Consider the following 24,041-nt stretch of genomic DNA (forward strand, 5'->3'; position numbering starts at 1 on the left):
TTATTTGCCACATGCGCCAAATACAAGAAGTGTAGACTTTACCGTGAAGTGCTTAAAAAGAAAGTATTTACCAAGTAAGCTAAAATAAAAAGTAATAATAAAAAGTAACACAATAAGAATAACAATAATGAGGCTATATACAGGGGGCACCGGTACCGAGTCAGTGTGCAGAGGTACAGGCTAGTTGAGGTAATCTGTACATGTAGGTGGGGGTGAAGTGACTATGCATAGGTAAACAAACAGCGAGTAGCAGCAGTGTACGGGGCGGGGGGGGTTCAATGTAAATAGTCCGGTGGCGATTTTTATGAATTGTTCAGCAGTCTAATGGCTTGGGGGTAGAAGCTGTTGAGGAGCCTTTTGGTCCTATACTTGGCGCTCTGGTAAAGCTTGCCGTGCGGTAGCAGAGAAAACAGTCTGACAATTTTATGGGCTTTCCTCTGACACCGCCTATTATATAGGTCCTGGATGGGAGGAAGCTTGGCCCCAGTGATGTACTGGGCTGTTCGCACTACCCTCTGTAGCGCCTTACGGTCAGATGCAGAGCAGTTGCCATGCCAGGCGGTGATGCAACCGGTCAGAATGATCTTGATGGTGCAGCTGTAGAACCTTTTGAGGATCTGGGGGTCCATGCCAATTCTTTTCAGTCTTTCGTTGGTGATGTGGACACCAAGGAACTTGAAACTCTCAACCCGCTCCACTACAGCCCTGTTGATGTTAATGGGGGCCTGTTCGGCCCGCCTTTTCCTGTAGTCCACAATCAGCTCCTTTGTCTTGCTCACATTGAAGGAGAGGTTGTTGTCCTGGCACCACACTGCCAGCTCTCTGAACTCCTCCCTATAGGCCGTCTCATCGTTGTCGGTGATCAGGCCTACCACTGTTGTGTCGTAAGCAACTTAATGATGGTGTTGGAGTCGTATTTGGCAACGCAGTCGTGGGTGAACATGGAATACAGGAGGGGACTAAGTACACACCCCTGAGGGGCCCCAGTGTTAAGGATCAGCGTGGCAGACGTGTTGTCGCCTACTCTTACCACCTGGGGGCGGCCCATCAGGAAGTCCAGGATCCGGTTGCAGAGGGTGGTGTTTAGTCCCAGAGTCCTTAGCTTAGTGATGAGCTTCAAGGGCGCTATGGTGTTGAACACTGAGCTGTAGTTGATGAACAGCATTCTCACATAGGTGTTCCTTTTCTCCAGGTGAGAAAGGGCAGTCTGGAGTGCAATTGAGATTGCGTCGTCTGTGGATCTGTTGGGGCGGTATGCGAATTGGAGTGGGTCTAGGGTGTCCAGGAGGATGCTGTATATGTGAGCCATGACCATCCTTTCAAAGCACTTCATGGCTACCGACGTGAGTGCCACGGGGCGGTAATCATTTAGGCAGGTTACCTTCGCTTCCTTGGGCACAGGGACTATGGTGGTCTGCTTGAAACATGTAGGTATTACAGACTCGGTCAGGGAGAGGTTGAAAATGTCAGTGAAGACACTTGACGCATGCACACATGCTTTGAGTAATCCGTCTGGCCCAGCGGCTTTGTGAATGTTGACCTGTTTAAAGGTTTTGCTCACATCGGCTACCGAGAGCGTTATCACACAGTCATCCAGAACAGCTGAAGCTCATGCATGCTTCAGTGTTGCTTGCCTCAAAGCAAGCATGAAAGGCATTTAGCTCATCTGGTAGGCGCGCATCACTGAGCAGCTCACATCTGGGTTTCTCTTTGTAGTTCGTAATAGTTTTCAAGCCCTGCCACATCCGACAAGCGTCAGCGCAATAGGATTCAATCTTAATCCTGCATTGACACTTTGCTTGATGGTTTGTCTGAGGGCATAGCGGGATTTCTTATAAATGTCCCGATTTTTCTCCCCCCCTGGTTGCACATTTGACATGCTGGTAAAAATTTGGTAAAGCTGATTTAAGTTTGCCTGCATTAAAGTCCCGGCCACTAGGAGCGCCACTTCTGGGTGAGCATTTTCTTCTTTGCTTATGCCTTATAGAGTTGTTTGAGAGCGGTCTTTGTGCCAGCTTTGCTTTGTGGTGGTAAATAGACGGCTACGAATAATACAGATGAGAACTCTCTTGGTAGATAGTGTGGTCAACAACTTATCATAAGGTACTCTACCTCAGGCGAGCAATACCATGAGACTTCTTTAATATTATATATGTTTAATATTAATATGTTTACATTGCTAAAGCAAGTGAAATAGATCATAAACAAAAGTGAAATAAACAATAAAAAATGAACGGTAAACATTACACTCAGCTTGTTTGTTATTCACTGGTTGCCCTTTTTTTGCGGCAACAGGTCAAACATTTTGCTGTTGTGATTGCACACTGGTATTTCACCCAATAGATATGGGAGTTTATCAAAATATGATTTGTTTTCTAATTCTTTGTGGGTCTGTAATCTGAGGGAAATATGTGTCTATAATATGGTCATACATTTGGCAGGAGGTTGGATCTCAGAGATCATCTTGTTCTACTGTAAGAATTGTCCCAGAGCTGCTTCTTTTCCCCTGTGGAACAGACCATTATTTTCCTTTGTTGATTTCTGCTGGTCAAGCAAAGTGGATTACTCTCTCTCTCTCGCGCTCTCTCTCTCTTGCTCTCTCTCTCGCACGCGCGCGCTTATCTTCCTTAAAGAATGTTCTTCCAGACACACGGCACACACCTTCCTCTCCTCTTTGGAAGCTGTGTGCTTTCTCCTGTTGTAATCCAATTATAGACACTAATTTAGGAGACCTACATTTCACTTTTCTGACAGGCTAGAGTCAGATTCAGAAGCCAGAGATTCTCTCTGATCTCTGTGGACTTCTGCTAAGGAAATCAAAGACCTTGTCACTTCGTGTGCTGCGAAAGGGCGTTGAGATCGCTCCCATGGTGTTTAACTTTATTCGAGTTCAGTTTTATACAGCATGCATGCATGCCCTTTAACAATGAACAATCTCTAGTCTACAGATAAAGATATAAAGAGATTGATCCACTTTTCCTCAGTTGTGTACTTGAACACAAGAATCCTAAAGCTACCCGAGATGGAACCCTTTGTAGAAACCTGTGGTTTACAGGTCAAACAAGGGCAAGTGAGCCATAAAGCAAAATTGGGATACTTAACGTTAAGAAAAAATCCCTAACTGAACATTTTAAGCACAGTGCAGTTATCACCAAACTACCACTAGCAGGTCCCAGTCATCATCATCAAGGGAAAACAAGGCAACAGTAAACAGTCTCCCATGAATGATGCAGCGCCCCCTCTTGGGCCAATTGAGATATCGCGTGTGACTAACACATTTCAGTTATTGTGTGTTACCACAGATTATCCATTATAGTGGCTGCTCTAACAATGAAAAAAATTAAGTAAAAAATAGATGGCAGTTAGCCTGGGTAACAGTCTTTTCATTCTCTCTCAAACTCATTCCACGGAGGGCCAATTGTCTGCGGGTTTTCGCTCCACCCTTGTACTTGATTGATTAATTAAGATCACTAATTAGTAAGGAACTCCCAACACCTGGTTGTCTAGGACTTAATTGAAAGAAGAACAAAAAAAACCTGCAGACACTAGGCCCTCCATGGAATGAGTTTGACACCCCTGTTCTAGATCATTCTAGCCATTCTATCCAATGAGAGGTCAGATACGCATGTGAACAACAGGCACAACTCCAATATAGTGTTTTTTCTCAAACTATCATACTTATCAGTACACTCGTAACAACCTAAGCACCACTAAACATCTATTCCATCAAATAAGCCATTACATTTTTGTGGGGGATGACATGGTTACTGTTGCTTTGTTTAACCTAGATGGATTATACATAAAAAGAGCTTACGTAAACCCTTGATACCGACATTATGTAGCTACAGTATATGCTTGTCGGGACTGAAATGAAAGCTGTCGGTTCATTTAGATTCAGAAGACAGGTGCTTTTGACGGAGATCGACACTGACTGATTGCCTGACTGACTGGAGAAATGCTTACAATATTGATTTTCCACTACAGTTGTTGAGTTAAAGGGGACATCTGGGATTCTAACAACAACAACAACGTTGCCACCTTGCCACTTTTTTGTTAAACAGCTGAGGGGATGGGGCTGGAATTAAACTCATGAGGCATTTATCAATTATTTTCGTCAATAATCAATTTATAATTAATTTAAAAGTCCAAAATGGATGTACCAATCCCAGATTGCCTCTTTAAGAGTGGTTTTTAACTAGCAGATTCAGCCTCAGATTATATAAATCCAGTCTTTGTATTGTCAAGTATAGAATTTACAATCAATATAGATTACAGTATTATGCATATCTAGAATGAAGCCTATCTAGTTGATGTATTTATCAGCAGTGTTCTCCTAGGGCTAGCAGCACAGGGACGTGGCTCTGAGCCGCTTGTCCAGATGGATGGTTAAAGCAGAAGATGGGCTGGTAACAAGCTGGTCTGGTCTACCATGCAGAGAGAGGAATCAATCCCCATTTCTGACTCACAGTCGTCCACTAAATTAATGAGAACAAACTACTAAAATTGTCAATTTCCATACAGTCCATCACAAAAAAATATGAGTGATCAACTAATAGCCAGCCATTATAGCATATTGGCTTGCCTTTCTGCATGTCAAAACACATATTTTGTATGTGATGATAGAAGTGTTTCTTTCCAAGCTTCGGACGAGGCAATAACAAGAGATTAACTCCTGTAGACAATCCTAAACATAGCTGGGGTGCAATTACAGGGTGTCACAATCAATTATACAAATGGCCAGTCAGTCAGAGAGGTAGTACCCACCTCACTGTTCTCTATCTGTCACAGAGTAAAGAGACAGAGATCATTTTTTTATTTAACCTTTATTTAGCAAGGCAAGTCAGTTAAGAACTCATTCGTATTTACAATGACAGCCTACACCAGCCAAACCCAGGCCAATTGTGCGCCACGCTATGGGACTCCCAATCACAGCCAGTTGTGATACAGCCTGGCATTGAACCAGGGTATCCATAGTGACACCTCTAGCACTGAAATGCAGTGCCTTAGACCACTGTGCCACTCGGGAGATAAGGTAGTCAAGCCACCTCAAAAAGCACAAGAAAGAGGATTTCAACACCCATCTCAGATTGTTCTGAAATCATTTCTGTAGTTAGAAACAGATAAGATTAGCATTCCTGCAACATTATTTTTTTGAAATATAATTTGATCTGAGAAATTAAGCTAACTGATTGCTATTAAGCTATTTTAATTTATAGGATTCATATAATCTTCAATAAATATAGTACCTAACATCCGATTTGGACTACAATTCTTCCTAACAATGAGTTAGGCCTGAGGAATTCAGCAAAAGGATCAATAGCCACCCCACGCCAATCTCACCCCACCAACCAGAATACAGTATCAGTTCTCTATGTCTGACAAGTAGTATGGAGCTGCTGCTTGGAGTATTGCTTCTTCATCATTTGTAATGTATTCCCTGTGAATCTGGGGATGGTTTTTTAAATAAGTCCCTTGCATTATTTACCATAAATGAGTGTGAAAGTACAACGTTTTGCCCACTAGGCGCCGCTGTTCGTGCTACTGCCAACGCACCCTTTTATCCATGTTGCTGGTGTCTTGTGTTTATTATACTGAACACAAATATAAACACAATGTGTAAAGTGTAGGTCTCATGTTTCATGAGCTGAAATAAAAGATCCCAGAAATTTTCCATATGCACATAAAGCTTATTTCTCTCAAATTTTGTGCACAAATTTGTTTACATCGCTGTTATTGAGCATTTCTCCTTTGCCAAGATAATCCATCCACCTGACAGGTGTGGTATATCAAGAAGCTGATTAAACAGCATGATCATTTCACCTTGTGCTGGGGACAATAAAAGGCCACTCTAAAATATGCAGTTATGTCACACAACACAATGCTACGTATGTCTCAAGTTTTGAGGGAGTGTGCAATTGGCATGCTGAATGCAGGAATGTCCACCAGAGCTGTTGCCGGAGAATTACATTAAATGTTCATTTGTCTCCTATAAGCCACCTCCAAAAATGTTTCAAAGAATTTGGCAGTATGTCCAACTGGCCTTACAACCGTAGACCACGTGTAACCACGTCAGCCCCTCCACATCCGTCTTCTTCACCCGCGGGATCTTCTGAGACCAGCGACCCAGAAAGCTGATGAAACTGTGGGTTTGCAAAACAAAAGAATTTCTACACAAACTGTCAGAAACCATCTCAGGGAAGCGTGCTCGTTGTTCTCACTAGAGTCTGCAGTTCGGTGTCGTAATTGACTTCAGTGGGCAAATGCTCACCGTCGATGGCCACTGACATGCTGGAGAAGTGTGCTCTTCGTGGATTAATCCCGGTTTCGACTGTACCAGGCAGATGGCAGATAGTGTGTATGGCATCATGTGGGCGAGCGGTTTGCTGATGTCAACATTGTGAACAGAGTGCCCCATGGTGGCAGTGGGGTTATGGTATGGGCAGGCATAAGCTACCGACAATGAACACAATTGAATTTTAGCGATTTCAATTGGAATGCACAAAGATACCATGATTAGAACCTAAGGCCCATTGCCATGCCATTCATCCGCCGCCATCACCTCATGTTTCAGCATGATAATGCACGGCCCATGTTGCAAAGATCTGTACAGAATTCAGTCAGAAATGGCTGTAATTATGTTGCAGCTTCAGCAACACGGACAGTGCGATATACCCTGCTGATGTTCTGTGGTGGTCGCTGCAGCAGGGAGGAAGGAGAGAGAGAGAGACAACGGTTGCTAGTCATACAGTCACTCGCTGTCTTTTTTTAACACAGCGCAGCAAATCTGAGCCCGGCCCGGCACAATCAAATCAATTGCGGTCGGACTCCCTCTAGTCATTTGTGTGTCTTAATTATTTAATCAAACCTTTCGCTTTAAGCATCAGACAAGCTCAGTGCATATAGTTGACTTGATTAAAACACATAGGATGTGTCTATACAGTATATGAAGGAATTCACATTTAAACATTTCGACCAAATCGATTGGTCGAAGAATAGACGACTCTTGGTCGACTACTCTAGATCGAAGTGTACGGCAGCAGGTTCCAGTTCCCGCCAATATTCAGCAACTTTGCACAGCCATTGAAGAGGAGTGGGACAACATTCCACAGGCCACAATCAACAGCCTGATCAACTCTATGTGAAGGAGATGTGTCGCGCTGCGTGAAGCAAATGGTGGCCACACCAGATACTGACTGGTTTTCTGATCCACGCCTCTACCTTTTTTTAAAGGTATCTATGACCAAGATTAAGGCCTAATTGACTGATTTGTACTGTAACTCAGTAAAATCGTTGAAATTGTTGCATGTTCAGTTTATACTTATATATTTTTCTTGACAACTTTGGGTAGAAAACCAATATCTTTTGCTCATGTTGAAAATAAATGATATGGTCATCCTCACAATTCAAGCCAATCCTCCATGAACGCAATTCAGTTTGTCCTCCTTTTAGGCATATTCTTTCAGAGAACTGATACTGAATATTGGGTGTTGGGGTGGGATTGGTGTGGGGTGGGATTGGTGTGGGGTGGGATTGGTGTGGGGTGGGTGGCCCTTGACCATGTTATTGGATTCTTCATGTCTTACTCAATGGTAGGAAGAAGTTTGGTCCAAATCGAATTTTGGGTACAATATTTGTTGAATATTATGTGTATCTTAGAAATTAAAAGGGCCAATTTGGGTGCACGCAATTAGCTTAATTTCTCAGATATCAAATTACATTTCAAAAAATTATGTTTCAGTAATGCTAATTATGTTTCGAACTACAGAAACGATTTTATGGCTTGCTGAAATGACTCGGCATAGAGAAAGCCCAAGACAGAGAGTGAGTGAGAGAGTGAGTGTGAGTGTGTGAGTGTGTGAGTGTGTGAGTGTGTGAGTGTGTGTGTGAGAGTGAGTGAGTGAGTGAGTGAGTGAGTGAGTGAGTGAGTGAGTGAGTGAGTGAGTGAGTGAGTGAGTGAGTGAGTGAGTGAGTGAGTGAGTGAGTGAGTGAGTGAGTGAGTGAGTGAGTGAGTGAGTGAGTGAGTGAGTGAGTGAGAAAACACTGAGGCATGCTGAGAAGTCAACTGAACTGACCTATTCTGCTCACTGGTTTCAACTCGCCTGGCAATAAAATGTCATAGTTAAAGAGAGACACTGACTGTACTTTTCCCCCTTAAATTCTGTCAGTAGTTCAGGCCCTGCATATCCCAATAGCACCATTCTGTATTCCCATAGTGTATTCCCATACTGTATTCCCAGGCATCTGGTCAAAAGCAGTGCACTAAATAGGTTGCTAATTGTATCTTTATATAACTAGGCAAATCAGTTAAGATCAAATTCTTATTTACAATGACAGGCTACCCCGGCCAAACCCTCCCCTAACCCAGACAACACTGGGCCAATTGTGCACCACCCAGGATTGAACCAGGGCCTGTAGTGACACCTCTAGCACTACGTTGCAGTGCCTTAGACCATTGCGCCGCGCAGGAGTATAAAATTGTGACGCACCTAATGACTTAGCTCTCACTGTTAAATGTTCCCATTCATTGTAAATGTTGTGTCCCATTCATTTTCACTCTTATGTCTTCCCAGTCGTTCTCACTGTTTTATGTCTCATTTGTTCTGTTGTTGAATCTGAAGACAGGAGTCACATAATAATGTACTCTAACATTATGGCCAAGCAGGGCAGCCTTCATCTGTACACACAGCATTAATTCATGTGATTATGGCGATGTTGATCAAATCATTTCGAAATTAGCGATGGGCTGAACATAATATGTTTAATATCCTGTTTTATTGCTGCTGGAGACTACCAGGTTGACTATGGTCATAATGGGTTTGCTACGAAATGAAAGACTCTCTCCATCGCACCCGCTCTGAACCGTCCCTCCGCTTTCTGTATATTAATGTGATATCATCAGTTAGGATGATATCTACCTTATTTCTGGATATATATTTTCTCATATCTGTCTTGTTTTCCCATTTTTCTCATAATGTCCATCTGGTTATTATACAGTAGAAACACTAAATGTGAGTCCCAAATGGCACCCTATTCCCTACAAAGTGCACTATTTTGCACTAAAATGCACTAGGGTGCCATTTGGGACGAAGCCACTGTGAGTGTCACAACGTCTACAGAAGGTGGCGCCTCTCCCCGTTCGGGCGGCGCTCGGCGGTCGTCGTCGCCGGCCTACTAGCTGCCACCGATCTCCTTTTCATTTTCATTTGGTGATGTCTGGTTTATGTTAGCACCTGTTTTGTGTTAGTTCATTAGTGGGAGTATTTAGTCTGTCTGTTTTGGTTTGTGATTGTGCGGGATTATTTGTGTCATTTTATTGTGGGTTGGGGATTTGAGTTTTCCTCTGCCGTTCGGTGTTTAGGCATACAGGGTTTGCTGGGCTGCGTCCCGACTCGGTTTAGGGTTCTTGCCTGTGGCTGGATTTTGTTACCCTGCCTTATATTTACGGCACTTTAAGACTGTGTTCATTAAACGTGTTTTTCCACGTACCTGAGTCTCCTGCGCCTGACTTCACCCCTCCTGCATGACAGAGACATGTTGTCTGGAGTGATATCCATATGACATGTATTTTCTCATCTGTACTGTGTTTGGCGCAAAAGGTTGTTGTATTGACACTTTGTGGAGGATGTGATACGCCAACATGTTCCTTTTTATAGTTTCAGACATTCAGACACGGTCACATACTCTCACTCAGGTTCCTAATATTGGAGTGGTGGGGGTGGGAAGGGGGTCTGGCTGTGGTACAACTGTGTTATGTTGGTCATACACACACACACACACACACACACACACACACACACACACACACACAGAGTCCTCCAGGAGGTCCTCCTACATTTCCTGTAGTGACTCGTGCACCACATCCTTCAGTTCCATCTGTCCCCAACCCTGTCCCCAACCCTGTCCCCGTCCCCAGCCCCCAACCCTGTCCCCGTCCCCAGCCCCGTCCCCAACCCCGTCCCCAGCCCCGTCCCCAGCCCCGTCCCCAGCCCCGCCCCCAGCCCCTTCCCCAGCCCCGTCCCCAGCCCCGTCCCCAGCCCCGTCCCCAACCCCGTCCCCAGCCCCGTCTCCAGCCCCGTCCCCAACCCCGTCCCCAGCCCCGTCTCCAACCCCGTCCCCAACCCCGTCTCCAGCCCCGTCTCCAGCCCCGTCTCTAGCCCCGTCTCCAGCCCCGTCTCCACACTACCAGTACCAATCCACATGAATCATCTTAGGGTAGAAAAGAGAACTCATTAGCTGTGTAGTCTAGTTACAGTAGTGACACATGGCTCTGTGGAAGGCAAGCAACACTCATTTCCGTCTTTGTTCGTCAATAGGAACTTTGGACCATTGAGGTTTCATAACTCCCTGTGGTGCCAGTTCCACAGTAGCTTGGCCCTCCCCATGAGGCATCCCTCTCACACAGTGCAGAGTAGGGCCGTTTTAAGGGCTTAACACAGTCATGGTGCCTGGTCAATCAATTCATAACTTCCCTCTACTCTGTGTGAAGTGAGAGGAACGTGTTGTATATTTGTATAACGCTTCTCACATTCACTCTAGGTTGAAATGAAGTTCTCTCTCCCTCTCTCTGGAACTTTATGGAGTGTTGAGAGGCTGGTCTGTGCTGGACTGTTCTGAACAGCTGTAGTGTTCTGTAGAGGCTGGTCTGTGCTGGACTGTTCTGAACAGCTGTAGTGTTCTGTAGAGACTGGTCTGTGCTGTACTGTTCTGAACAGCTGTAGTGTTCTGTAGAGGCTGGTCTGTGCTGTACTGTTCTGAACAGCTGTAGTGTTCTGTAGAGGCTGGTCTGTGCTGTACTGTTCTGAACAGCTGTAGTGTTCTGTGGAGGCTGGTCTGTGCTGGACTGTTCTGAACAGCTGTAGTGTTCTGTAGAGGCTGGTCTGTGCTGTACTGTTCTGAACAGCTATAGTGTTCTGTAGAGGATGGTCTGTGCTGTACTGTTCTGAACAGCTGTAGTGTTCTGTAGAGGCTGGTCTGTGCTGGACTGTTCTGAACAGCTGTAGTGTTCTGTAGAGGCTGGTCTGTGCTGGACTGTTCTGAACAGCTGTAGTGTTCTGTAGAGACTGGTCTGTGCTGTACTGTTCTGAATAGCTGTAGTGTTCTGTAGAGGCTGGTCTGTGCTGTACTGTTCTGAACAGCTGTAGTGTTCTGTAGAGGCTGGTCTGTGCTGTACTGTTCTGAACAGCTGTAGTGTTCTGTAGAGGCTGGTCTGTGCTGTACTGTTCTGAACAGCTATAGTGTTCTGTAGAGGCTGGTCTGTGCTGTACTGTTCTGAACGGCTATAGTGTTCTGTAGAGGCTGGTCTGTGCTGTACTGTTCTGAACAGCTGTAGTGTTCTGTAGAGGCTGGTCTGTGCTGTACTGTTCTGAACAGCTGTAGTGTTCTGTAGAGGCTGGTCTGTGCTGTACTGTTCTGAACAGCTGTAGTGTTCTGTAGAGGCTGGTCTGTGCTGGACTGTTCTGAACAGCTGTAGTGTTCTGTAGAGGCTGGTCTGTGCTAGACTGTTCTGAACAGCTATAGTGTTCTGTAGAGGCTGGTCTGTGCTGTACTGTTCTGAACAGCTGTAGTGTTCTGTAGAGGCTGGTCTGTGCTGGACTGTTCTGAACAGCTGTAGTGTTCTGTAGAGACTGGTCTGTGCTGTACTGTTCTGAACAGCTGTAGTGTTCTGTAGAGGCTGGTCTGTGCTGTACTGTTCTGAACAGCTGTAGTGTTCTGTAGAGGCTGGTCTGTGCTGTACTCTTCTGAACAGCTGTAGTGTTCTGTAGAGGCTGGTCTGTGCTGGACTGTTCTGAACAGCTGTAGTGTTCTGTAGAGACTGGTCTGTGCTGTACTGTTCTGAACAGCTATAGTGTTCTGTAGAGGATGGTCTGTGCTGTACTGTTCTGAACAGCTATAGTGTTCTGTAGAGGCTGGTCTGTGCTGGACTGTTCTGAACAGCTGTAGTGTTCTGTAGAGGCTGGTCTGTGCTGGACTGTTCTGAACAGCTGTAGTGTTCTGTAGAGACTGGTCTGTGCTGTACTGTTCTGAACAGCTGTAGTGTTCTGTAGAGGCTGGTCTGTGCTGTACTGTTCTGAACAGCTGTAGTGTTCTGTAGAGGCTGGTCTGTGCTGTACTGTTCTGAACAGCTGTAGTGTTCTGTAGAGGCTGGTCTGTGCTGGACTGTTCTGAACAGCTGTAGTGTTCTGTAGAGGCTGGTCTGTGCTGTACTGTTCTGAACAGCTGTAGTGTTCTGTAGAGGCTGGTCTGTGCTGGACTGTTCTGAACAGCTGTAGTGTTCTGTAGAGACTGGTCTGTGCTGTACTGTTCTGAACAGCTGTAGTGTTCTGTAGAGGCTGGTCTGTGCTGTACTGTTCTGAACAGCTGTAGTGTTCTGTAGAGGCTGGTCTGTGCTGTACTGTTCTGAACAGCTGTAGTGTTCTGTAGAGGCTGGTCTGTGCTGGACTGTTCTGAACAGCTGTAGTGTTCTGTAGAGGCTGGTCTGTGCTGTACTGTTCTGAACAGCTGTAGTGTTCTGTAGAGACTGGTCTGTGCTGTACTCTTCTGAACAGCTGTAGTGTTCTGTAGAGGCTGGTCTGTGCTGGACTGTTCTGAACAGCTGTAGTGTTCTGTAGAGACTGGTCTGTGCTGTACTGTTCTGAACAGCTATAGTGTTCTGTAGAGGATGGTCTGTGCTGTACTGTTCTGAACAGCTATAGTGTTCTGTAGAGGCTGGTCTGTGCTGGACTGTTCTGAACAGCTGTAGTGTTCTGTAGAGGCTGGTCTGTGCTGGACTGTTCTGAACAGCTGTAGTGCTCTGTAGAGACTGGTCTGTGCTGTACTGTTCTGAACAGCTGTAGTGTTCTGTAGAGGCTGGTCTGTGCTGTACTGTTCTGAACAGCTGTAGTGTTCTGTAGAGGCTGGTCTGTGCTGTACTGTTCTGAACAGCTGTAGTGTTCTGTAGAGGCTGGTCTGTGCTGGACTGTTCTGAACAGCTGTAGTGTTCTGTAGAGGCTGGTCTGTGCTGTACTGTTCTGAACAGCTATAGTGTTCTGTAGAGGATGGTCTGTGCTGTACTGTTCTGAACAGCTGTAGTGTTCTGTAGAGGCTGGTCTGTGCTGGACTGTTCTGAACAGCTGTAGTGTTCTGTAGAGGCTGGTCTGTGCTGGACTGTTCTGAACAGCTGTAGTGTTCTGTAGAGACTGGTCTGTGCTGTACTGTTCTGAATAGCTGTAGTGTTCTGTAGAGGCTGGTCTGTGCTGGACTGTTCTGAACAGCTGTAGTGTTCTGTAGAGGCTGGTCTGTGCTGTACTGTTCTGAACAGCTGTAGTGTTCTGTAGAGGCTGGTCTGTGCTGTACTGTTCTGAACAGCTATAGTGTTCTGTAGAGGCTGGTCTGTGCTGTACTGTTCTGAACGGCTATAGTGTTCTGTAGAGGCTGGTCTGTGCTGTACTGTTCTGAACAGCTGTAGTGTTCTGTAGAGGCTGGTCTGTGCTGTACTGTTCTGAACAGCTGTAGTGTTCTGTAGAGGCTGGTCTGTGCTGTACTGTTCTGAACAGCTGTAGTGTTCTGTAGAGGCTGGTCTGTGCTGGACTGTTCTGAACAGCTGTAGTGTTCTGTAGAGGCTGGTCTGTGCTAGACTGTTCTGAACAGCTATAGTGTTCTGTAGAGGCTGGTCTGTGCTGTACTGTTCTGAACAGCTGTAGTGTTCTGTAGAGGCTGGTCTGTGCTGGACTGTTCTGAACAGCTGTAGTGTTCTGTAGAGACTGGTCTGTGCTGTACTGTTCTGAACAGCTATAGTGTTCTGTAGAGGATGGTCTGTGCTGTACTGTTCTGAACAGCTATAGTGTTCTGTAGAGGCTGGTCTGTGCTGGACTGTTCTGAACAGCTGTAGTGTTCTGTAGAGGCTGGTCTGTGCTGGACTGTTCTGAACAGCTGTAGTGTTCTGTAGAGACTGGTCTGTGCTGTACTGTTCTGAATAGCTGTAGTGTTCTGTAGAGGCCGGTCTGTGCTGGACTGTTCTGCACAGCTGTAGTGTTCTGTAGAGGCTGGTCTGTGCTGTACTGTTCTGAACAGCTGTAGTGTTCTGTAGAGGCTGGTCTGTGCTGTACTGTTCTGAACAGCTATAGTGTTCTGTAGAGGCTGGTCTGTGCTGTACTGTTCTGAACGGCTATAGTGTTCTGTAGAGGCTGGTCTGTGCTGTACTGTTCTGAACAGCTGTAGTGTTCTGTAGAGGCTGGTCTGTGCTGTACTGTTCTGAACAGCTGTAGTGTTCTGTAGAGGCTGGTCTGTGCTGTACTGTTCTGAACAGCTGTAGTGTTCTGTAGAGGCTGGTCTGTGCTGGACTGTTCTGAACAGCTGTAGTGTTCTGTAGAGGCTGGTCTGTGCTAGACTGTTCTGAACAGCTATAGTGTTCTGTAGAGACTGGTCTGTGCTGTACTGTTCTGAACAGCTGTAGTGTTCTGTAGAGGCTGGTCTGTGCTGTACTGTTCTGAACAGCTGTAGTGTTCTGTAGAGGCTGGTCTGTGCTGTACTGTTCTGAACAGCTGTAGTGTTCTGTAGAGGCTGGTCTGTGCTGTACTGTTCTGAACAGCTGTAGTGTTCTGTAGAGGCTGGTCTGTGCTGGACTGTTCTGAACAGCTGTAGTGTTCTGTAGAGGCTGGTCTGTGCTGTACTGTTCTGAACAGCTGTAGTGTTCTGTAGAGACTGGTCTGTGCTGTACTCTTCTGAACAGCTGTAGTGTTCTGTAGAGGCTGGTCTGTGCTGGACTGTTCTGAACAGCTGTAGTGTTCTGTAGAGACTGGTCTGTGCTGTACTGTTCTGAACAGCTATAGTGTTCTGTAGAGGATGGTCTGTGCTGTACTGTTCTGAACAGCTATAGTGTTCTGTAGAGGCTGGTCTGTGCTGGACTGTTCTGAACAGCTGTAGTGTTCTGTAGAGGCTGGTCTGTGCTGGACTGTTCTGAACAGCTGTAGTGTTCTGTAGAGACTGGTCTGTGCTGTACTGTTCTGAACAGCTGTAGTGTTCTGTAGAGGCTGGTCTGTGCTGTACTGTTCTGAACAGCTGTAGTGTTCTGTAGAGGCTGGTCTGTGCTGTACTGTTCTGAACAGCTGTAGTGTTCTGTAGAGGCTGGTCTGTGCTGGACTGTTCTGAACAGCTGTAGTGTTCTGTAGAGGCTGGTCTGTGCTGTACTGTTCTGAACAGCTATAGTGTTCTGTAGAGGATGGTCTGTGCTGTACTGTTCTGAACAGCTGTAGTGTTCTGTAGAGGCTGGTCTGTGCTGGACTGTTCTGAACAGCTGTAGTGTTCTGTAGAGGCTGGTCTGTGCTGGACTGTTCTGAACAGCTGTAGTGTTCTGTAGAGACTGGTCTGTGCTGTACTGTTCTGAATAGCTGTAGTGTTCTGTAGAGGCTGGTCTGTGCTGGACTGTTCTGAACAGCTGTAGTGTTCTGTAGAGGCTGGTCTGTGCTGTACTGTTCTGAACAGCTGTAGTGTTCTGTAGAGGCTGGTCTGTGCTGTACTGTTCTGAACAGCTATAGTGTTCTGTAGAGGCTGGTCTGTGCTGTACTGTTCTGAACGGCTATAGTGTTCTGTAGAGGCTGGTCTGTGCTGTACTGTTCTGAACAGCTGTAGTGTTCTGTAGAGGCTGGTCTGTGCTGTACTGTTCTGAACAGCTGTAGTGTTCTGTAGAGGCTGGTCTGTGCTGTACTGTTCTGAACAGCTGTAGTGTTCTGTAGAGGCTGGTCTGTGCTGGACTGTTCTGAACAGCTGTAGTGTTCTGTAGAGGCTGGTCTGTGCTAGACTGTTCTGAACAGCTATAGTGTTCTGTAGAGGCTGGTCTGTGCTGTACTGTTCTGAACAGCTGTAGTGTTCTGTAGAGGCTGGTCTGTGCTGGACTGTTCTGAACAGCTGTAGTGTTCTGTAGAGACTGGTCTGTGCTGTACTGTTCTGAACAGCTATAGTGTTCTGTAGAGGATGGTCTGTGCTGTACTGTTCTGAACAGCTATAGTGTTCTGTAGAGGCTGGTCTGTGCTGGACTGTTCTGAACAGCTGTAGTGTTCTGTAGAGGCTGGTCTGTGCTGGACTGTTCTGAACAGCTGTAGTGTTCTGTAGAGACTGGTCTGTGCTGTACTGTTCTGAATAGCTGTAGTGTTCTGTAGAGGCCGGTCTGTGCTGGACTGTTCTGAACAGCTGTAGTGTTCTGTAGAGGCTGGTCTGTGCTGTACTGTTCTGAACAGCTGTAGTGTTCTGTAGAGGCTGGTCTGTGCTGTACTGTTCTGAACAGCTATAGTGTTCTGTAGAGGCTGGTCTGTGCTGTACTGTTCTGAACGGCTATAGTGTTCTGTAGAGGCTGGTCTGTGCTGTACTGTTCTGAACAGCTGTAGTGTTCTGTAGAGGCTGGTCTGTGCTGTACTGTTCTGAACAGCTGTAGTGTTCTGTAGAGGCTGGTCTGTGCTGTACTGTTCTGAACAGCTGTAGTGTTCTGTAGAGGCTGGTCTGTGCTGGACTGTTCTGAACAGCTGTAGTGTTCTGTAGAGGCTGGTCTGTGCTAGACTGTTCTGAACAGCTATAGTGTTCTGTAGAGGCTGGTCTGTGCTGTACTGTTCTGAACAGCTGTAGTGTTCTGTAGAGGCTGGTCTGTGCTGGACTGTTCTGAACAGCTGTAGTGTTCTGTAGAGACTGGTCTGTGCTGTACTGTTCTGAACAGCTGTAGTGTTCTGTAGAGGCTGGTCTGTGCTGTACTGTTCTGAACAGCTGTAGTGTTCTGTAGATGCTGGTCTGTGCTGTACTGTTCTGAACAGCTGTAGTGTTCTGTAGAGGCTGGTCTGTGCTGGACTGTTCTGAACAGCTGTAGTGTTCTGTAGAGACTGGTCTGTGCTGTACTGTTCTGAACAGCTGTAGTGTTCTGTAGAGGCTGGTCTGTGCTGTACTGTTCTGAACAGCTATAGTGTTCTGTAGAGACTGGTCTGTGCTGTTCTATTCTGAGCAGTTGTAAGCTCGTACGTGGAGGGGAGGGGGAAAAGCTCAGTGATATGGGCTCTTCACTTAAAAATAAAAAAAACAGTTAACTCTCAAAAGCAGCAACTAAGGATGACAGTGTTGTTTTCATGACTCCATAACACCTTCAAAAGTGCTAGACAGATTGAATATTCATTACAAAATAACCTAAATGAATTTTTCAACAAGCTGTTGTTATGAAGAACTTCTTATGACAAACCTTAGAAGAAACACTGTTCATTCAATGAAAAGTTGATGGATGATCAAATTGAAAATCATCAAACCAGTAATGTCATTTGATGGTATTCATTTTCAAAGAAGAACAATAGAAAGATAATAATAATTATAAAGTAAGAATAAGAATCTAGTCTGACTTAAAAAAATATATATATATACATTTAACTAAGCAAGTCAGTTAAGAACAAATTCTTATTTACAATGACAGCCTACCAGGGAACAGTGGGTTAACTGCCTTGCTCAGGGGCAGAAGGACAGATGTTTACCTTGTCAGCCCAGGGATTCAATCCAGCAACCTTCTGGTTACTAGCCCAACACTCTAACCACTAGGCTACCTGCCGACTTGCTCGCAGATGTTCTACCATGAATGAATGAATAATTATTACAGTATTACTGATCTTTTTACCGTCTGTGTTTCAGGTCACCTGTGCCAGACGTCATGACGACGGGCCCGTCTGCACGGTACCGTCCCACCTGGGACCTGGCCCTGGACCCCCTGATGTCCTGCAAGCTGTGCCTTGGGGAGTTCCCCCGCGAGCAGATGACCACCATCAGCCAGTGCCAATGTGTCTTCTGCAGCCTGGTCAGTAGGTACAGCCAACACAGCTGAATAGGTCCTGTTCATTAGGCACCAAACGGAAGAAAACAGACGGAATCACACTCTTCACTAAGCACATATCTATTTAAGTCAGTAGCACACTTCTTTTGAGGTGTAGAGGAAAGAGCATTTTTAAGCTACTAAACAGATAGAGTCCATGGCTGTGTTAATTAAGTATCAAACAGAAGAAAACGGAGTGAAACAGTGAGGAACTACCTGAACTTGTCTAATAGGAAACACGTTTTCGTGTTCTGTTGCAAAACGGTTTGTTACCGTGTGCCTTAATGAATAAGACGGAAAGTGAAAATGAATGGTTTTTTTTATTGGATACTTCTAGGTTTCCCCTCCCCGTTTAAGTCTGTTTTCTTCCATTTGGTGCCTAATGAAATCAACCCAGTCTTAATGGATTGTAACGGATTGGCAGTCGTGGTGAAGGAATGAGGCACAGAAAGCAGCGAGCACAGGGTAGTGGCGTATTTAATGTACACTCACTCATCAAACAAAATACTCCCAAACACAGGGGAGAAAATACACACGGCGTAAAATATCGCCGACACGAACATGAGCCGTCACAATAGAAATAATCCCGCACAACACGGAAGCGGACCAGCTAACATAAATAGCCCCGCTAATTAACCAAACTAAACACAGGTGCACAAAACCAAAAAGAAGGGAAAACCAAAAAGGGAATCAGTGGTAGCTAATAGGCCGGTGACGACGACCGCCGAGCGCCACCCGAGCAGGAGGGGGCGCCACCGTCAGTGGGAATCGTGACAGTACCCCCCTCCTGACGCGCGGCTCCCGTAGCGCACCGACACCGGCCTCGAGGACGACCCGGAGGGCGAGGCGCAGGGCGATCCGGACGGAGGCGATGGAAATCCTTCAACATGGATGGGTCCAAGACGTCCTCCGCCAGCACCCAGCACCTCTCCTCCGGGCCGTACCCCTCCCAGTCCACGAGGTACTGCAGGCCCCTCGCCCGGCGTCTCGAGTCCAGAATGGCCCGTATGCTGTACGCCGGGGGCCCCCGATGTCCAGAGGGGGTGGAGGGACCTCTGGCACCTCACCTTCCTGCAGGGGACCAGCTACCACCGGACTGAGGAGAGACACATGAAACGAGGGGTTAATACGGTAATAGGAAGAGAGTTGTAACCGATAACACACCTCGTTTATCCTCCTCAGGACTTTAAAGGGCCCCACACACTGCGGCCCCAGCTTCCGGCAGGGCACGTGGAGGGGCAGGTTCCGGGTCGAGAGCCAGACCCTGACTCCCGGTACGAACACGGGTGCCTCACTGCGGTGGCGGTCAGCACTCCTCTTCTGCCGTCCACTGGCCTCCTTCAGGGAGTCCTGGACGGCTCTCCAGGTCTCCTTGGAGTGCTGTACCCAGTCCTCCACCGCAGGAGCCTCGGTCTGGCTCCGGTGCCATGGTGCCAGGACCAGCTGGTAACCCAAAACACACTGAAAGGGTGACATGTTAGTAGAGGAGTGGCGAAGTGAGTTCTGGGCTAACTCAGCACAGGGAATGTACCTCGCCCACTCCCCTGGCCGGTCCTGGCAATACGACCTCAGAAACCTGCCCACCTCCTGGTTCACCCTCTCCGCCTGCCCATTGCTCTCGGGGTGAAAACCGGAGGTCAAACTGACTGAGACCCCCAGCCGCTCCATAAACGCCCTCCAGATCCTGGATGTGAACTGGGAACCTCGATCAGAGACAATGTCCTCCGGCACCCCGTAGTGCCGGAAGACGTGGGTAAATAGGGCCTCCGCAGTCTGCAGGGCCGTAGGGAGACCGGGCAATGGGAGGAGACGGCAGGACTTAGAGAACCGATCCACAACCACCAGAATCGCAGTGTTCCCCTGAGAGGGGGGAAGATCTGTCAAGAAATCTATAGACAGGTGCGACCATGGCCGTTGTGGAACGGGGAGGGGCTGTAACTTCCCTCTCGGTAGATGCCTAGGAGCCTTACTCTGAGCACACACCGAACAGGAAGAGACATAGGACCTCACGTCCTTAGCCAAGGTGGGCCACCAGTACTTCCCCCTGAGACTCCGCACTGTCCTCGCCACACCAGGATGACCCGCAGTAGGTAGCGTGTGCGCCCATCGAATCAAACGATCACGAACACCGAGCGGCACATACATGCAACCCACGGGAACCTGCGCAGGCGCAGGTTCCAACACTAATGCCCGCTCGATGTCCGCGTCCACCTCCCATACCACCGGTGCCACCAGCCTAGATGCTGGAATGATGGGAGTTGGATCGATGGGCCGGTCCTCCGTGTCATAGAGACGGGACAGCGCGTCGGCTCTAGTGTTAAGGGAACCCGGTCTATAGGATATAGTGAACCTAAACCGGGCGAAGAACATGGCCCACCTTGCCTGACGCGGATTCAGTCTCCTCGCTGCTCGGATGTACTCCAGGTTTCGGTGGTCGGTCCAGATGAGAAAGGGGTGTTTAGCCCCCTCAAGCCAGTGCCGCCACACCCTCAAAGCTTTTACCACCACTAGCAACTCCCTGTCCCCCACATCATAGTTATGCTCCGCCGAACTGAGCTTCTTCAAAAAGAAAGCGCAGGGGCGGAGTTTCGATGGCGTACCCGAGCGCTGTGATAGCACGGCACCCACCCCAGCCTCGGATGCGTCCACCTCCACTATGAATGCTAGAGACGGGTCCGGGTGCGCCAACACGGGTGCGTCGGTGAACAGGGTCTTCAACTTCTTGAAGGCTCCGTCCGCCTCCGTCGACCATCGCAAACGCACCGGCCCCCCCTTCAGCAGTGAGGTAATGGGAGCCGCTACCTGGCCAAAACCCCGGATAAACCTCCGGTAGTAATTGGCAAAGCCTAAGAACCGCTGCACTTCCTTCACCGTGGTTGGAGTCGGCCAATTACGCACGGCCTTAACGCGGTCACACTCCATCACCACCCCCGTGGTGGAAATGCGATAACCCAGAAAGGAAACGGCTCATTTGGAAAACATGCTCCAGCAGTCTACCAAGCACCTTGCGCACCAGGGACACATGCGCGGAGCGGGTGGCGGAATATATCAGAATGTCATCGATATAGACAATCACGCCCTGCCCGTGCAGGTCCCTGAGAATCTCGTCAACAAAGGATTGAAAGACGGCTGGAGCACTTTTCAACCCATACGGCATGACGAGGTACTCATAATGGCCCGATGTGGTACTAAAGGCGGTTTTCCACTCGTCTCCCTTCTTGATACGCACCAGGTTATACGCTCTCCTGAGATCCAGTTTCGTGAAGAACTTTGCTCTTTGAAATGATTCCACCGCCGTAGCGATGAGAGGTAGTGGGTAACTAAACCCCACCGTGATAGCGTTTAGACCTCTGTAATCAATGCACGGACGCAGACCTCCCTCCTTTTTCTTCACAAAAAAGAAACTCGAGGAGGCGGGTGAGATGGAGGGCCGAATGTACCCCAGTCCCAGGGATTCAGTGACATATGTCTCCATAGCCGCTGTCTCCTCCTGTGACAAGGGGTACACGTGACTCTTGGGAAGCGCAGCGTTTAACCTGGAGGTCTATCGCACAATCCCCCTGTCGATGGGGTGGTAATTTAGTCGCCCTCTTTTTACAGAAGGCGATCGCCAAATCGGCGTACTCAGGGGGAATGCGCACGGGGGACACCTGGTCTGGACTCTCCACCGACGTGGCACCTATGGAAACTCCTAGACACCTCCCTGAACACTCCTCTGACCACCCCTGGAGAACCCCCTGTTTCCACGAAATACGGGGATTGTGACCAGGGGCCAGGGGACCCCCAGCACCACCGGAAACGCAGGCGAATCAATAAGGAAAAAACTAATGCGTTCCTTATGATTCCCCTGCGTTACCATGTCCAGTGGCACCGTAGACTCCCTGACTAGCCCTGACCCTAATGGTCGGCTATCTAGGGAGTGCACCGGGAAGGGGGGATCTATCGGCACCCGCGGAATGCCCAGCTTAATGGCAAGTCCACGATCCATAAAGTTCCCAGCTGCGCCTGAATCGACTAGCGCCCTATGCTGGGAAGAGGGAAAAAAATTAGAAAACAAAACAGGTAAGAACACGTGGCCAACAGGGGGTTCTGGGTGAATCTGGTGCTGACTCACCTGGGGTGACCGAGAAGTGTTCTGCCTGCCCTCTCGACTCCCAGACTGGCTCCTCCAGCACCGGTCGGCCATGTGTCCTCTCCGACCACAGCTGGTGCAGGAGGAGCCAGCTCCTCCGGTGCCCCTTGGCATGGCCCCCCCTACCTCCATAGGGGTAGGGGCGGGGGTGCATGGAGGTGGAACGGGCAGGACCCTCTCCGAACGCCCGCGGGCAGCCAGCAGATTGTCCAAACTAATGGACATGTCGATGAGCTCGTCCAGGGATAGAGCGGCATCTCGACAGGCCAGCTCCCTGCGGACGTCCGCCCGGAGACTGCATCTATAGTGGTCTATGAGGACCCTGTCGTTCCACCCCGCCCCAGCAGCCAAGGTCCTGAACTCCAACGCGAAGTCCTGAGCGCTCCTCGTCTCCTGCCTGAGGTGGAACAGCCGTTCACCCGCCGCTCTTCCTTCCGGAGGGTGGTCGAACACGGCCCGAAAGCGGCGGGTGAACTCTGGATAATGGTCCCTCGCCGAGTCTGGGCCATTCCAGACTGCATTAGCCCACTCCAGAGCTCGGCCCGTCAGGCAGGAAACGAGGGCACTCACGCTCTCCTCTCCTGAGGGAGCAGGTCTGACGGTGGCCAGGTACAGCTCGAGCTGGAGCAGAAATCCCTGGCACCCGCCCCATCATACTCCCTCGGGAGCGCCAAACGAAGTGCGCCTGAGCCAGACGTAGTGGGAGGAGGAGGTGGCTGCATCGGAGGAGCCGGCGGTGGAGAGAGGAGACCACTTCTCTCCCATCGGTCCATCCTCTCCATCACTTGGTCCATCGCGGATCCTATGCGGTGGAGGACCGTAGTGTGGTGGAGGACGCGTTCCTCCATCGAGGGGACAGGGGTGGCCGCTGCTCCTGCTGATTCCATGCCTTTTCTGGGTGCGGGATTCTGTAACGGATTGGCAGTCGTGGTGAAGGAATGAGGCACAGGAAGCAGCGAGCACAGGGTAGTGGCGTATTTAATGTACACTCACTCATCAATCAAAATACTCCCAAACACAGGGGAGAAAATACACACGGCGTAAAATAGCGCCGACACGAACATGAGCCGTCACAATAGAAATAATCCCGCACAACACGGAAGCGGACCAGCTAACATAAATAGCCCCGCTAATTAACCAAACTAAACACAGGTGCACAAAACCAAAAAGAAGGGAAAACCAAAAAGGGGATCAGTGGTAGCTAATAGGCCGGTGACGACGACCGCCGAGCGCCACCCGAGCAGGAGGGGGCGCCACCGTCGGTGGGAATCGTGACATGGATCCTGATATAGCCGTGTACTCTGACTGTGCACTTTCCCCTAGTACCCCTGACTTAAGTAGAGCTGCAGTTAGTGAAGAGTGTGATTGAGAACAGGACAGCACCCAGCAGTGCTGAAAATACTGTACTTCAGAGCTCTGGTCATAAGTCGTGCAGTATAAAATGAATAGGGTACCATTTGGAACACAGAACCTATTCTGATGAGGAGGAGCAGCTTGGACTGTGTTGATGTAACTGTCCTGTTCTTGTTCCTCCTAAGTGAGAGTGTGACTTGTTAAGAGTGGATGTCAACATTATGTAACGTCTGCCTGCCTGTATCATCATGGAGGCTGACAGCTATACTAGAGAACTGGGCTAAGTCTTGTCCTGTTCTGTCCTGTCCTTTTCCGACCTGTTCTGTCCTGTCCTTTTCCGACCTGTTCTGTCCTGTGCTGTCATGTCCTGTCCTTTACTGTCCTGCCCTGTTCTGTCCTGTGCTGTCCTGTACCCTTCTGTACTGTTCTGTCCTGTACTGTTCTGTCCTGTACTGTCCAGTTCTGTCCTGTCCTGTCTGTACCATCCTGTTCTGTTCTGTACTGTTCTGTCCTGTACTGTCCAGTTCTGTCCTGTCTGTACCATCCTGTTCTGTACTGTTCTGCACTGTGCTGTACTGTTCTGTGCTGTACTGTTCTGCACTGTTCTGTCCTGTTCTGCACTGTTCTGTCCTGTTCAGTACTGTTCTGTACTGTGCTGTCCTGTACTGTCCAGTACTGTTCTGTTCTGTCCTGTACCCTTTCTGTCCTGTTCTGCACTGTCCTGTACTGTTCTGTACAGTCCTGTACTGT

General features: G+C 48.3%; 1 protein-coding gene across 2 annotated transcripts in view; it reads left to right on the plus strand.

Annotated features, from left to right (window-relative positions):
* Positions 1-24,041, plus strand: part of LOC106571257 (putative E3 ubiquitin-protein ligase RNF144A-A) — a 52,251-nt gene that overhangs the window by 12,586 nt on the left and 15,624 nt on the right. The window contains exon 2 of one of the 2 annotated variants that reach the window (XM_014144079.3): positions 17,629-17,791. In XM_014144079.3, the coding sequence (XP_013999554.1) occupies positions 17,648-17,791 (144 nt within the window). In that variant the 5' untranslated portion in view covers positions 17,629-17,647. Of the gene's footprint in view, positions 1-17,628; positions 17,800-24,041 lie in introns of those variants that run through there. The other variant, XM_045695613.2, reaches the window with a different exon arrangement.

Source organism: Salmo salar, chromosome 15 (genome assembly GCF_965601325.2).
Source record: "Salmo salar chromosome 15, fSalSal1, whole genome shotgun sequence".
Taxonomy (NCBI): domain Eukaryota; kingdom Metazoa; phylum Chordata; class Actinopteri; order Salmoniformes; family Salmonidae; genus Salmo; species Salmo salar.